Source organism: Zonotrichia leucophrys, chromosome 1 (genome assembly GCF_028769735.1).
Source record: "Zonotrichia leucophrys gambelii isolate GWCS_2022_RI chromosome 1, RI_Zleu_2.0, whole genome shotgun sequence".
NCBI lineage: Eukaryota > Metazoa > Chordata > Aves > Passeriformes > Passerellidae > Zonotrichia > Zonotrichia leucophrys.
The window spans coordinates 14022075-14035513 of record NC_088169.1 but is presented as its reverse complement, the minus strand read 5'-3'; the positions used below and the strand labels follow the sequence as shown (position 1 = coordinate 14035513).

General features: G+C 38.1%; 1 protein-coding gene across 1 annotated transcript in view; it reads left to right on the top strand.

Annotated features, from left to right (window-relative positions):
• The window catches only part of POLA1 (DNA polymerase alpha 1, catalytic subunit), a 184202-nt gene that overhangs the window by 54290 nt on the left and 116473 nt on the right, over positions 1-13439 (top strand). Inside the window, 2 exon segments of the mRNA XM_064707038.1 lie at positions 11118-11150; positions 12681-12773. Coding sequence (XP_064563108.1) covers positions 11118-11150; positions 12681-12773 — 126 coding nt within the window.

The following is a 13439-nucleotide window of genomic DNA, read 5'->3' as shown; positions in this document are numbered from 1 at the left end:
TTGGTTGGTTTGGTTTCCTTTGTTGACTGAGGCACACAGGAAGATCCATCTGAACATCAGGAAATAATTTTTTATGGTGAGGGTGACTGAGACCTGTCACAGCTCGCCCAGGGAACGTGTGGAGTTCCATCACTGGAGATACTCAAAGGTGTCTGGACATAGCTCTGGACAATCCAGGTCTAGGTGGCCCTGCCTGAGCTGGGGAGCTGGACCAGATAAACTCTAGAGGTCCCTTCCAACCTCAGCCAGCCTGTGGTTTTGTGATTAAATATTTTCTTTTTATTTATTTTTTTTTTTCTAATTCAAACCAGGCCTTAAAATACCAGCAAATTCTTACAGGGATTTTTATTCCTACAGCATATCCCTATATGTGCTTCTGTTTTGGGGATTGTTTTGTTTGTTTGTTTGTTATTTTAGGCACCTGTAGTTATCCATGGGCATTAAAAGGGAGCTTAGCAACATTTGTATCTGTAATAGCAGGGGATGAAATCGAGCCACTGTCCACCAGTGCTTGTGGTTGGATTATTATGTTGGCACTAAAACTCAGGGCCCTGCAGGTCTCATTTCAGATCTAATTCTAATGAGGATATTGAATGACTGGTGTGACAATAATGTTAATCAGTGCTGGTGCCTTCTACTTTAACTGAAAAGTGAGAGCAAGAGAGAGCTTTGAAAGAAGGTTTCCTTGGCATATGAGTGAAAGCTGAGTTTTTTATTAACAATTCAAACTCCTGTAATAAGTAGTAGGAAAGCTTATTAGCTATGTTTTTAGATTAAACAAAACCTTTAGGTTGTGATGTTCTTTCTTTTAACAGAATTTGTGGGATGACGAATTTAAATGAAAATTTCTAAAGTCGAAGATTGATTGAGTTGAAGTATGTAGCACAAAATCAATCCTGTCAAATTGTAGGGAAATAAGTGAGACATTTATAAACATTGTTAATGTTTTAGAAATCTAGTTTTGTGCAAATGTATTTTGAATTCTTTATAAATGAGATAACAGTAGGTCTAAATGACAAATTAAAGATTTAAAAAATAATCAGCATGCCTCTCTTGTAGTAATGGATTTATGGAGGTAGCATGCTTAACTTGCATTTGTAATTAAGGTTTTTCCATCATTAGAATAGAAATGTATTCCTGTTGAGCAGTATCTTTTTATGTGATTTATGTGGATTGAATGAGTGGCAAAACTCCACTGCTTTAATCTGTTATGTGGCTAAAAGTCAGTATTTGGATTGGATTCCTAGAGGGTCATGCTGAAAGGTTAAATACATTTGTCTGTTTTCTAAGTCTTCAAATTTCCATATTCTTTGCAAGTAACAAACAAATCCATGTCCTGTGGGATTGTACAATGACAGCTTAGCAACTTCATTAGTAATGAAGCCACACTGCTGTTCATTTCAAACCTCTAAATACTGAAATGGGTGGGCTGTACGTGGAGTGCTTAACAACAGACTAATGCAGAAAAGAAACTTCTGAAATTATAATTTCTTTGCACAAGTTTATAGTCCTGAAAAGTGTAACTGTATGCATTGATAAGCCACTAACCTCGTTCCATTTTTAAAAACAGCATAAGTGTCCTGGGCTATGAGACACACTACAGAAGGTATTAAAAGTGCCCAATACTACAGTTATAGGTAATTGACCAAGTGACCCCTGGCTGCTGAAACCCTAATGGCTGATAATAAGGTGGTCCCTTTCAGGAGTTTGCATGAAGCTCATCTTTTCTCTGTTGGAGTACTCCCAAAATGGTCATGGAACATATTTCTGTTTCTGCAGGAGCTCTCTGACATCAAATGTGGTTCCATCCTTAGCTCTTAGGTGATTATGATATATGTGGTGTGGTGAATGTTTGTGGATAGGCAATAGCTTCCAATGACATGGACCCTTTTATTCCTCTGCATCCTTACAGGAAAAATCTGGAAGGTGAACTCACCCTGTAGTTCCTATTCCTGACTTAGAGTTGCAAGCTCTATTTAACAAGCAATTTGGGACTGTTAGCTAGTAATTTTCTTTTGTAGTTAGTTTAAAAATAGTTAAAAAGCTTAAATAAGCCTTTTAAAAAATGGTATTTCTACATTATACGTCTTACAATTGTTTGGTTGGTTAGTAAATGCTTACTATTTTCTAGGAGAGTCTTTCATATCCTGAGGAGCTCTGTCTTGGGCTTTGGTTGGTTGTTGGTTTCCTTATCAGACATATCTAGGGAATTTGGGAAGCTCATTTTTAAGAGATAATCTAAAAAGACTGTGTCTGACTCTGACAGACTGTCAGGAGCTCTTTCCATCTGTATCCAATCCAGCTTCATCAAGTGCTATAAAGAAGTTGCACAGAACAAATCAGAGCTGAGACTTCATACTGTTAACCATGTGTGTTCCTCATCGTATTTTCAAATCTTTGGAGCAATCTCTAGGTCCTGCCTTAAGCAGAAAATGTTAAGCATGCCATGTAGAGCTGAAACTGTTTGATAGAATCACAGAATATGCTGAGTTGGAAGGGACCCATTGGGATCATTGAGTCCTGGCCCTGTGCAGGACACCACAGGAGTCACACCACGTGCCTGAGAGCATTGCCCAGACACTTCTGGAGCTCTGTCAGGCTGGTGCTCTGATCACTTCCCTGAGCAGCCCAACCACCCTCTGGGTGAAAAACATTTTCCTGATACCCAACCTAAACCTCCCCTGGCTCAGCTTCAGGCCATTCCCTTCACTGGTCACAGAGTGAAGACATCAGTGCCTGCCCCTCCTCTTCCCCTGACAAGGAAGCTGTCACTGCAGTGAGGTCCCCCTCTGTTTCCTCCAGGCTGAACAAGGGACCTCAGTGGCTCCTCATAAGGTTTCTTGTCCCTGGCACCACCTAAAAAGGCTTTTACTATACTGCTAAAAGAGATGAGAAATCTGCACACAGATTTCTCACAGATTTCAGACACACAGCTGTGTCTGAAGGCTTGGAGGAAATATCCCAACAAGACATGGGTTTATGGGACTGAAGATACAGATGTGATTTAAGACAGAGTGGCAGGGAGTGGTGCTCCAGGCTGACAGCAGGGAGGAGGAAAGTCCATAGGTGTTTGTAAAATAGCCTGTATAATGTGGAAACATATCACAATAATTTTTATTATTACTCTGAGAGTAAATGAAAAATTCAACCGGAGCTGGGTTTTTTTAAAGTACAGTTGTGAACCCTCTAGGCATTCATATACACTTGATCTCTCATCTTTTGCATTTGAGTAGCTTTGGTGGAACCTTGAACATCCCAGTATAGCTGGGAAGCTGAATGTACAGGAACTTCTTGCTTAGTCATTGGGGCTCATAATCTGTCAGATCTGAAGCAGATTATTTTGAAGTCTTTCAGAATGTTCCTTTCTTTCAGAACAGAGAGATGACCTAGAAAGTGCCAGAGCTTTGTCTGTAACACTGTGCTGGAGGCACTCCCTTGTTCACATGGATGTGCTTGGAGAGGTCCCCTTGCTGTTGGTTACATGGTCCTTCCTGCCCACATATCCCACCCTGTTCTTGCCAGCATGGACGTGCACTCCTGCCCAGCGCTGGCTCCAGGCTCTCCTGCCAGCCTGGGAAGCCTGTTGGCACAGATCATTTTTCCCCATTTAGGCAAATGGATCCTTCCTTGCCCAAGGAATTCTTGGTGCTGACACCAGCTGCAGCCAAGGAGGATGAATAAGTATTGTTTAACTTTATAAAAACACCTGTCGTGTTGTCTAAATATATCTAATTTAATGAAACAAAATTATATGCTTTATGAAAACCCTGCATGACATTTAAGAAATTAGGTAAGAGAACTTTCTTTGGAGGCTAATTAGAGGCTAAAATACTTTTCTGAATTTGCATAAATGTTGCTTTGATAGACAATCACTTAGTCAAAATGAAAGAACAGTTTAAAGCAGTTCAAGCCACTTATAAAGATTTTTTGATGGACACAACATCCACAAACAATCTATTCATTACCAAGGCTACCATGTCTTCTTATCTCCTATAAAATGTCAGGATCATTTTCAGTGGGTATTACCTGTATCTAGTCAGAGATTGCCTTGTTCTGTTTAGTGTAGCTATTGCAAAATGCCCTTGGTTCTTGAAGAAGAATGCTGTCTTGTTCACTTATTGTGTCACTTGAAGGCCTTTTTCTTTTAAGAATACTCATCAGGTAGCGCAAATGTGTCCTGCATCTGGTTTTCTCTTTAGCACTTGCTTGTCTTCTCCCAGGCCTTCCTTTTTCTCCAAGCACACAAGTTGTGGATGTTACTTAAAAGATGCTGACCAGGAGAACCTTAGAAAAGTTTTAATTCTAGTTTTTTGCTTTTTATTAAAAAAACACCCCAGAAACAAAGGGGAGGAAGATTTGATTCTCAGGGAGTTTGTCGTCATCTCAGGTAGTGCACTGAGTTTGTCTACTGCTTAAAAATCTTTAATCTTTGGAGTTTTATTTCTTTTTCAGCTTTATAGGCATACTTGATGTTTTTGAAAAAACATCTCTACTGATTCTGAGACATACTCCCTGATTTCTCCAGGGCTCCTAGTTATATGGCTATGACAGTACCTTCTCTTGGACATGGGACTGCACTTCCATTTCTGTCACTTCGAGATTGAGAGACATGCTTATATATTTGAAAGATAACTTCTAACTCTGTAGTTTTAAACCTAATGTGGAGGATGGTATGGTTATTATTCCCTGCTCTGGAATAGATTTTGCTGTTATTCAGATGAAAATTTCTGTGCTCTGGTTTTAAACCTTGACTGGATTTTAACTTGTCTGACTAAAAAGGAAACTTTTGTTTATTAGTAATCAATTTCATTATTTATTGTTCTTGTCATTTTACTTTTTCTAGTGAAAGACTGATTATATTTTGCTGAATGTGTTAAACCTGTTCAGTTTGGGGAACAAAACAATGTAAAGCTTTCCTGTCTAAATATTTGCTCATTCCACTGAAACAAATGCTGTTGTTTTCTCTAAGGAGAATGCATAAACATTTAAATACTGAATAACTTAATATATGTTTTGGTATTATTAGGAAATAGTAAATGATGCTTGTCATAGTCTTTCTTAATTAGGAGGGATTTTATATTGTGGTTTGTGATGCAGTTACCTTTTGATACAGTTGCAGTCAGCTTACTCAGCAAAGCTACCTTTGCATCTTACACGTCAAGCACAAATTTGTTTAATGCTTTGGAATAAAAAGAGAATCATAAAAGTTAATGAGGCAAGATTTGTACCACATTCTTCAAGGGATTTTAGATGCTGTTGGTCTTGTTTCTTCATTGAGTGAAACAGGGATCCTTGCTCCTTCATTTTAGGTGTTCAGTTTTTGAATGAGTTAGAAAGAAAATAAAAGCATGGGTGGGCTGAGCCCTGGTGCTTCTCTAGGAACTGTCCATGTGTTTGGTTTCTCTGGAGGGTTAGGAGATGCCCGGGCTGTACCAACATTTTTCACAGCCAGTTATCACATGGACATTGTATTCCTGCTGCTTCTGGGAACACAGAACACTTCTGGGAAGTGGGTCAGAGTCAGGTCAGTTACCTTCTGTGCACGCAAGTGTTCAGCTTTATTGTTGAGCACTCCATTTCTCTGTTCTGAGATTGTAAAATCATTTCCAACATGAAAGTTTTTGTGTGTATTTGGTTTCTTTTTTGTTGTTGTTGTTGTTGGTTTTTTTTTTGTTTGCTTGTTTTTTTCATTTGTCTTTGTGGTTTTTTTCATTTTGTTCAGTGCTTTTAAGAGTATGTTTGATTGTTCTTTCGTTCATCCTAATACAAAAATAACACTTTCCAAAACAGGCAAAATTTGTTTTAGTATAGCATGGTTTGTAACATACTGTATAGAAAAATCAGTAGTTTCACATTTTAATAAGAAAACAATTCTGGTTCTTCCATTCTCTTCAGTGAAGCTCACTACAAATACTTGAAGTACTGTAGAATTTTAAGGATATAATTGTTTCTGGCACCAAGGGGACATTGTCTTCAAATTCTAATTTGATTCTCATCATCATCTGTGTTTTACTGTAATCTTTGCATTTGTTGTCAAAATGTGACAAAGATACGCATTTTTTTTTTTTTGTATTCAGCATATTTCTGTTGCTGCCTTTTTTCTGTCTTCTGTTGTTTGTGAAGGAAAAGATTCTACCTTTTCTTGGCATGCAAAGATGTGTCACTGGATCTTTGTGTACACTGCTTCAGCCCTTGGAACCATTCTCCCTGAGGTTTTGGTGCTCCATCCAGTACTGCTGTTATATCCAGGAGCTGTGAAAGTTGGGTTACTGTCTGTCAGCTTTGCTGGGTGGAGCATGAACAGTTAATTTCATCATTTCTGAAGAAAAACAAAACCAAAACAACACAGAAGGGAAAACTTTGGCAGTTTGGATGTATTTCTCCTGCTGGTAATGTTTCACAGGAGTGCACATTTTAGAGAAATGTAACTTTGGATGTATTGTCTAAGTACAGCAAAGACTCAGTAAAAGCTCTTTGAAACAAACTTATTAACCACTTGAATCTGATCACTCAAACTTTTCTAAATCAAGTCCATTGTCTAATAAAAAGACTGAATTGCTATTCTTCATTCTCTGTGGCAAATAAGGCCTCCACCTTTCTTTCACTTATGCTTAGGGCATATGTGTCTTTTTGTCCAGCAATAGAAACCTTTTCTGAAAATCCTCCTTTATAAAGTCTTTTTACAGCATCCTGTGACCATGGTTTATCAGTGCTGGTCTACTTAAGACAAAATTGCAACCAAGTTAATGAATAGGCTACAAAAATACAGAGGTTCAGAAATACTTAGAGTAATGAGTGGTGTTACTAGAACACAGTTTTTCCATCTCATTTATTCCTCTGTCCCATGGGAAGGAACAGCTAATAAGAATTAGTAAAGCAGGTGATGGAATTATTTTCTTACTATGTAATTGCAGAAGTAAGTAAATGATATGGAAAATATATCAGGTCTACTCTAGATAAGTGCAGATGGTTTTCAAAAATGCAGTTTTTTACAGGGCCTTAAGGTTGCTTGTTTTTCTCCTCATGCAGAGTGAATGCACAAGGAGAGGTGAGGGTAGGGTTTGTTTGTTTACTTGGGTTTTTTTTGGTGTATGCTTCTCTGGTACAATGTTTTTATAATGACTGTGCTCATTCTTTTCAGTCAACTCTTAAATTTTCCCTTCTGTTCCTTCATGTCTATGACCCCAGGATTCTGCAGAAAATGTGTGTTCACAGGAGAAATCTTTGCATCAGCATATTAGTTTTGTATGCTCTCATTGGTTTTTAACTCTTTTAGCTTAGTTTTGCTTCCACAGAAACATCCTTTTAGCAGAAGGTACTCTTCAGAGATTTTTAAATAAGGGATTTTCAAAAATACTTGATGTAAGAAATAATAGTTCTTTGTATATTTGTATTTTTTAACCATTCCCTGTCTTAAATCACAACCTCATTTAATTAAGTAATTAATGAGTTGGGGTGGGATTAGAACAGGGAGTTTTGCAGTTTGATGAGGGCTTGTCTGCAATTACGATCTTTAAGTTTATATTGACTTGCAGTTCATGGGTGAGAGAATGTGTGTTGCTAGTCTTGCTTTTACAAGAAAAAAAGTTGAAAGAGTTTCACAGATGTTCACTGTTCTGAGAAGTTCACAGGTTTTTAGAAGTATATGTTTGCTGGGGGGAGGGGGCATGGCTGTACAGATGGGTTGCCAGGCAATTAATTCTTCCTACTTGGAGCAGGAGACAATCCAGCTCTCATAAGCAGTGCAGTATTATTTGCAAAAGGAAACTACCCAATACCATTTTTCCTATTCTCTTCCTTCTTTTTTCTGTCTTCCCACCTCCCTTCCTCTGCTGTGCATTTCTGAGAAACTGCTTAGGATTGATATGATAGCAGAGCTGTCATTCTCTTGAACAAAAAAAAAAAAAAGTCACTTTTATTCTAGGTATTTTAATAGAGTCCCATTAAGGATGTATTGCTGACTGAAATATTGGCATGAAGGGCTCTCACTGAGCTGAGCCCAGGAATTAAGAAGTCAGGAAATGGGCTGCTGCATTGCTAAAGAACCTTGTGTGACACAGTATCTCCTGATTGGGGGGATCATTACTGCTATTATGACTCGACTTGCGTAGGAATTTTAAATTTCATCTGAATGTCAGTAATAACCCTCTTAGCAAATTATCCTGAATAAAATCACGAAGGCATTTTATATAATAGGTGTTGAATTACTGGATAGATTTGCTAATTAAATACTCTTTGTTCTGCTGCAGTTGACATTACAGGGTAAGATCTTGAACAATTATTCTCAACAGCTGTACTTTGTTAAGGGAAAAATTAACTACAAAGTTTATTTTTTTTCTACACTTGAAATTGGCAGATTTTTGAAACGTGCTTGAAAAAATTCCATCATCCAGTTGGTAATGAGAGGATAAATATGCAGGTGTTGCTGTGAAATCAGATAACTACTGACTGCCTTATTAATGAATTTAGCAATACTTTATAACCTTCTGTTTTGTAGCTGTTGGCACTTGCAAGTGATCTGTCAGAACGGGTGGCACTAGCATATGCCAGTCACTTGATGAAGCCAACTTGTCTGTGACCCTCTTGCTGTGATTACCTACTCCCACTGCTGTCCTCGGGGACAACTGAGAAATGGTTTTTGCACAGCCAGACAATTTTTTTAGTAGGGGATATTCTTTAATAAAAAAGAAAAAAAAAAGGTTATCTTTCCCATTATTAATGGAATTATTTCAGAGTGTGAAGTAGAAAATGCCAGAGATTATAAAGGGAAAATTGATAGGCCTTCCTTTCTTTTCAAGTATAAACTCTTCATTTTGGTGTAATTTTTCAATTTTGTTTCAGGGACTCCTGTTTGCTTTGGGAGTACAAAGGGAGAGGTAGAACCTTTCTCTGTAGGAGTTAGCTAATACATAAGAGAAAGGGTTGTGGGGTGGTGAATATGTTGGAATTTTGACTACTTTATATGAAATTTGATATCATGCACCAGTGATATATCTTTAGAATTATTTCAAAACTCCATAGAAAAGTGGTGGAGTCGAATGTCTGAATCACTCACTAGGAGATGAATAGGAGTGGAATACCCTCTTTGAGCTTCTAATTAAGATGGAATTGTGTGTGTCTGATTCCAGTGACAGGTACAGCCTAGCAGGAATCTGCAGTTTAGGGCTCACCATTTTCCTGTTCTATAAAGAAGAGTGAGGACAGCTGAGGTTTCTGCACCTTTGGACTTCAGCAGAGTACAGGCATCACATTGTTTGAGTGCCTGGTTTGCAGCACCAGTGGATGGTCTTTAAATCAACTGGATGTTTTGAACTTGACCCAGAGACTGTAAATCCATAGATATCCATATGTACTTGGGGAATAACCCTGATAAGGACACGTGTTGTGAGTTCAGCTGTGTCAAAGTTACATCACTGTTTGGAACTGAACCTGCCTTCAAGTGCCTTGAGGGGAATATAGCTTTCAGTGCATAATTGCAGACAAAAAAAAAAAAAAAATCTTGCACTGTGGTTATGTAAAGGTTCTGAAATACTGAAGAAACTTGCCATTGGTGTTAAAGGAATGACAGTGTTGCCATGCTGTTTGTGTGCTGTTGTGTAGAGGGGGAGGTTTCACCTGTTTCAGAATTCCGTGCTGTGACAGCATAGGCAGCATCACAATAGTCAAGACTCTTGCCTTCACTTTGGACTCCTTGGCCTTATGAAAGTAATGAGATTTCCCTGAACATGATCTTATTCCCACTGAGCATGGACAGCTCTTCCCTGTTTGTCCTTTTTTTTCCTCATCCCTGCTGATCTCTACTGCTCAGCTCCCTGCCATAGTCTTCTTGACTACAAGTCTTAATTCTGCCTTTTGGCAAATATGGCCAAGGAGTATTGCAATTTAATATGTGAAAAATAGTGAAGGTGAGACTTGGTTAATAAATTTGATGTAAGCTGTTCATAGTGTGTTGCCTGACTATATTTTGAGTTCCAGATTGTTTGGCTTCACCTAACAGATTCTGATCTATCATTGCTGTAACATGTTGTTCAGATTAATCCTCAAGAAAATTTAAAATATTTATGACTAGCAGGATTGGCTGAAGAAAAACTGAGGTTTCTGCTGAGTGGCAATGGAAAGGACTGAAACCAAGGAAGTGGAATCTGGAGCTGTGTGCCAGGGCACTAGGATGTTGATAAGCAGGACATGGGGGGTACAGAGGAACTGTGGCCAAGTGACTGAAGGAATGGACCAGATGTTGGTTCTCATGCAGCTGTGCAGAATTCACCAAGCTCTTCCTCCTGCTCCAACTACACTTTTTTTTTTCATTAAGCTCATTTGGTTGTCCCTTTTCTGTGCTCCAGCTGTAACTGTGGCTTCAGATGAGGTGCCCTCCCCACCCTCCACTGTACTGAGCATTATTAGAGGTGGAAGCAGCCTCCTACTGACATGAGGTCTCTTTAGGTATTTCTCAGGTTCAGAGATGTGCTGTTCAGAGCATTTGGAGAGTTGGGATGCCAACTCTTGGGTGAGGAACAAGCCTGGTTACACCCCTTGACTCAAGACCTGTGTCCTGTCTGTATCCCAGCTCCTTGTCCCAGTTCTGGTTTCCATAAGAAGTTTGCTTTTTAATGACCCATTTTGAGATCATTACAAAGGTAATCAACCTTTGACTAAGTCTTCTAAAGTGAGCACCATCCAGGCTGGACTGAATCAGACAGGATGTTTTTGGGAAAAAATTCAATGACACCAGGAAATAAGATGATGGATATGAAAGCAACAACTGACCTAAACTACTGAAAGAGACTTAATTCTGGCACTTGCTGATTAGGTTGTATTTAAGCCATTTGATTTAGTGTTCTTTTTTCCTAAGGTAGAATGTGTGCATGCACATGCAATTTTGAGATTTGTTTTAATCTTGTTTTAGGGGAGTTAATAATAGCATTACTACAAGGTCAAACGAGAATTTACTCATGTAATAGGAGTATTGAGGTGACTGTGTGTTGCCAGGAGAGAGGTGGTTTGCTTTGTTTTGAAAGGTGAGAGCATTTGGAGTTAGCAACCTAATGGATATGTTTGCCTGTGTTAGCCTGTAATTATATCATACGCTAATCTTTGATTATTTTTTTTTATTTCAGATTTTGATGCATACCAAGGAGATGGTGCAGAAGGTAATGCTGAGCATTTTCATTAAACAACAACACTTAAAGAGCACACCTGGTGAAATTTTTTTTGTTCCAGGAGAACTGTAACCCAAACAGACCTGAAATCACTTGTTAGGATGCCTGGTTTACAAATGTAATCCTTCCTGATGGATTATAGCTTTTTTCTTTTCCTACCACAGATATGATCTGGACCCTGCTTGAAGCCTATGTGGGACTGTTTCAAGCAAATTAGCAACAGTGCTAATTAGAGTTTACTCATAAACCTGTTACACCATGTGTTCTAGTGGTTTATTATGGTTTATTTTTTGGCATCCTTTAAACTCTGTCACAGGGTGTTTTTTGACTCTGTGGAGTTTAACATGGACATAGCCATGTTGCAGTTTTTACAGCTGCATTGATTTCCCACCACTGAAAATGTCAGGTCTTCATTTTTTTTCAAATTAATATTTCGCAATTATATGCATCTGCCATTTTTTTGTTGTTGATGTGACATTTACTGGTGTTGGCAATTTTTCTTTTTACCTTTTTTCTTGCTATGCCTTTCATATGCACCTCAGGCTTTTTTATGTTCCTCAGTTTGTCTAGAGTTTGCTCCATTATCCAGAGTATTACACAAGTATGGCTGGTGTTTGAATACAGTCTTCTCCAAGCAGGGCATTTAAATTGTTACAAGAATCAGAAGTGATGTGAGGGGCGGAGTATCAGTCAAAGATAAGGGGTTCAGTAAATGTTTGTGTCTATCTCTGGGTGTAATTGTTCAGTAGTTCAGCCTGGAAAGAGAAAACTTGTTGGTCATAGTAGCTAGATCCTTCTCCAAAAGGAGCATTCCCTGAAAGATCTGCTGCCCAGGAGAGCACAAACACAGGTGGTTGGAATAGCAGAAGATAAAGATGGGAGAGGGAAGATGGAAATATGAAGCCATCTGCATAATCTGAAAAAATGAAGAAGAGCAGCCTAATCTGTGCAGTGCTGTGGTATTCTCAGGTGCTGTCATCCACAGATTTATTTGAAATGGAGAATCTAAGTATTTTTTCTCTCTCTCTTTTTTTTTTTTTTTTTTCCCCTGTGGTATTGTGATGGCTGCAGATGAGATGGAATGCCTGACTGTGATCATACCTTTCAAACACTTTGGCTGACTGCCTTGTCTGAATTTGCCCAGCAGTCTTGTGGAAGTGATTTTCTTGTGTCTTAGCAGTCCAAAGTTATTTCTGATCAGAATTCTTGCTGTTTCTCAAGATCAGATTTTTTCACTAACTTATTTTTCTAGTATTCATTTAGTAAAATGTTACCTATTTATATTATGTACACAACTGGACAGTGGTCTTTTAACATGTCAGTGACTGAAGTTTCTTTATTCTCTTTAAATTCAAATAGGTTTTAATGAACTGTATAGACCTATGAGTAAAAGTTTACATTTTCTTGCTAGTATAATTTTTAGTGTTTAAAGGGTAATTTTTGAACCTTGAAAGTTATGTGAGACTTGTAGATGATGGAGTGGCTTTTTTTGTTTTTCAAAGCAATTTTTTTTTTGTTTAGATGAACCTTGAAGTGATTTATGGAGACACAGATTCCATTATGATAAACACTAATAGCACCAGTTTGGATGAGGTCTTCAAGCTGGGGAATAAGGTAAGGAACTTTTTCTTTTTGAAGATTTCCTGCATAGGTCTGTGTTGTTACTCTGAGTGGAGCAGATGGTATTAAGAGAGGCTTCTGTGGCACAAGCAGACAATATACCATAAGAAAGAACTTCACAATGTGTGGAACCTATGAAGTAGTAAAAACTCAGCTATACCTGCTCTTTTTCAGGTGTAGCTGTTCTGTGCATTTTTAAAAGTGAGTAAATGAACCATTTCATTGCATAACAAGCTTTATTTACTAATCCTAAGGTAGCAGGAAAGTATCTCAATATTTGGTGAACCAAAGTGTGAGGTACAATTTCTCCTCCAAGTTAATTTCAGTTACAACATGAACAGTTCTGATTTTTTTTTTCCACAGGGGACATTTCCCAGTTTAGTTTTATATAGTTAGGTAATTTGTATGACACTCAATATGTTATCAGATTTCCAGTGGTAAGTTCAAATATTAATTTTCATGTTATACCAGATACAGAAGAGATTGATTAGGAGCTGGCAATCGATGATGTGGAAGTTTTGTGGCTCTCTGAAATTGTGGAAGAAAAGTGAGAAATATTTCAGAACTTTCTAAAGAAAAGATGTATGGGAAGCTGTTTTTGAAAGATGGAAGAAATTGTGATGAAAATGAGACCTATGGAAACTCTAAAATAAACCAAAG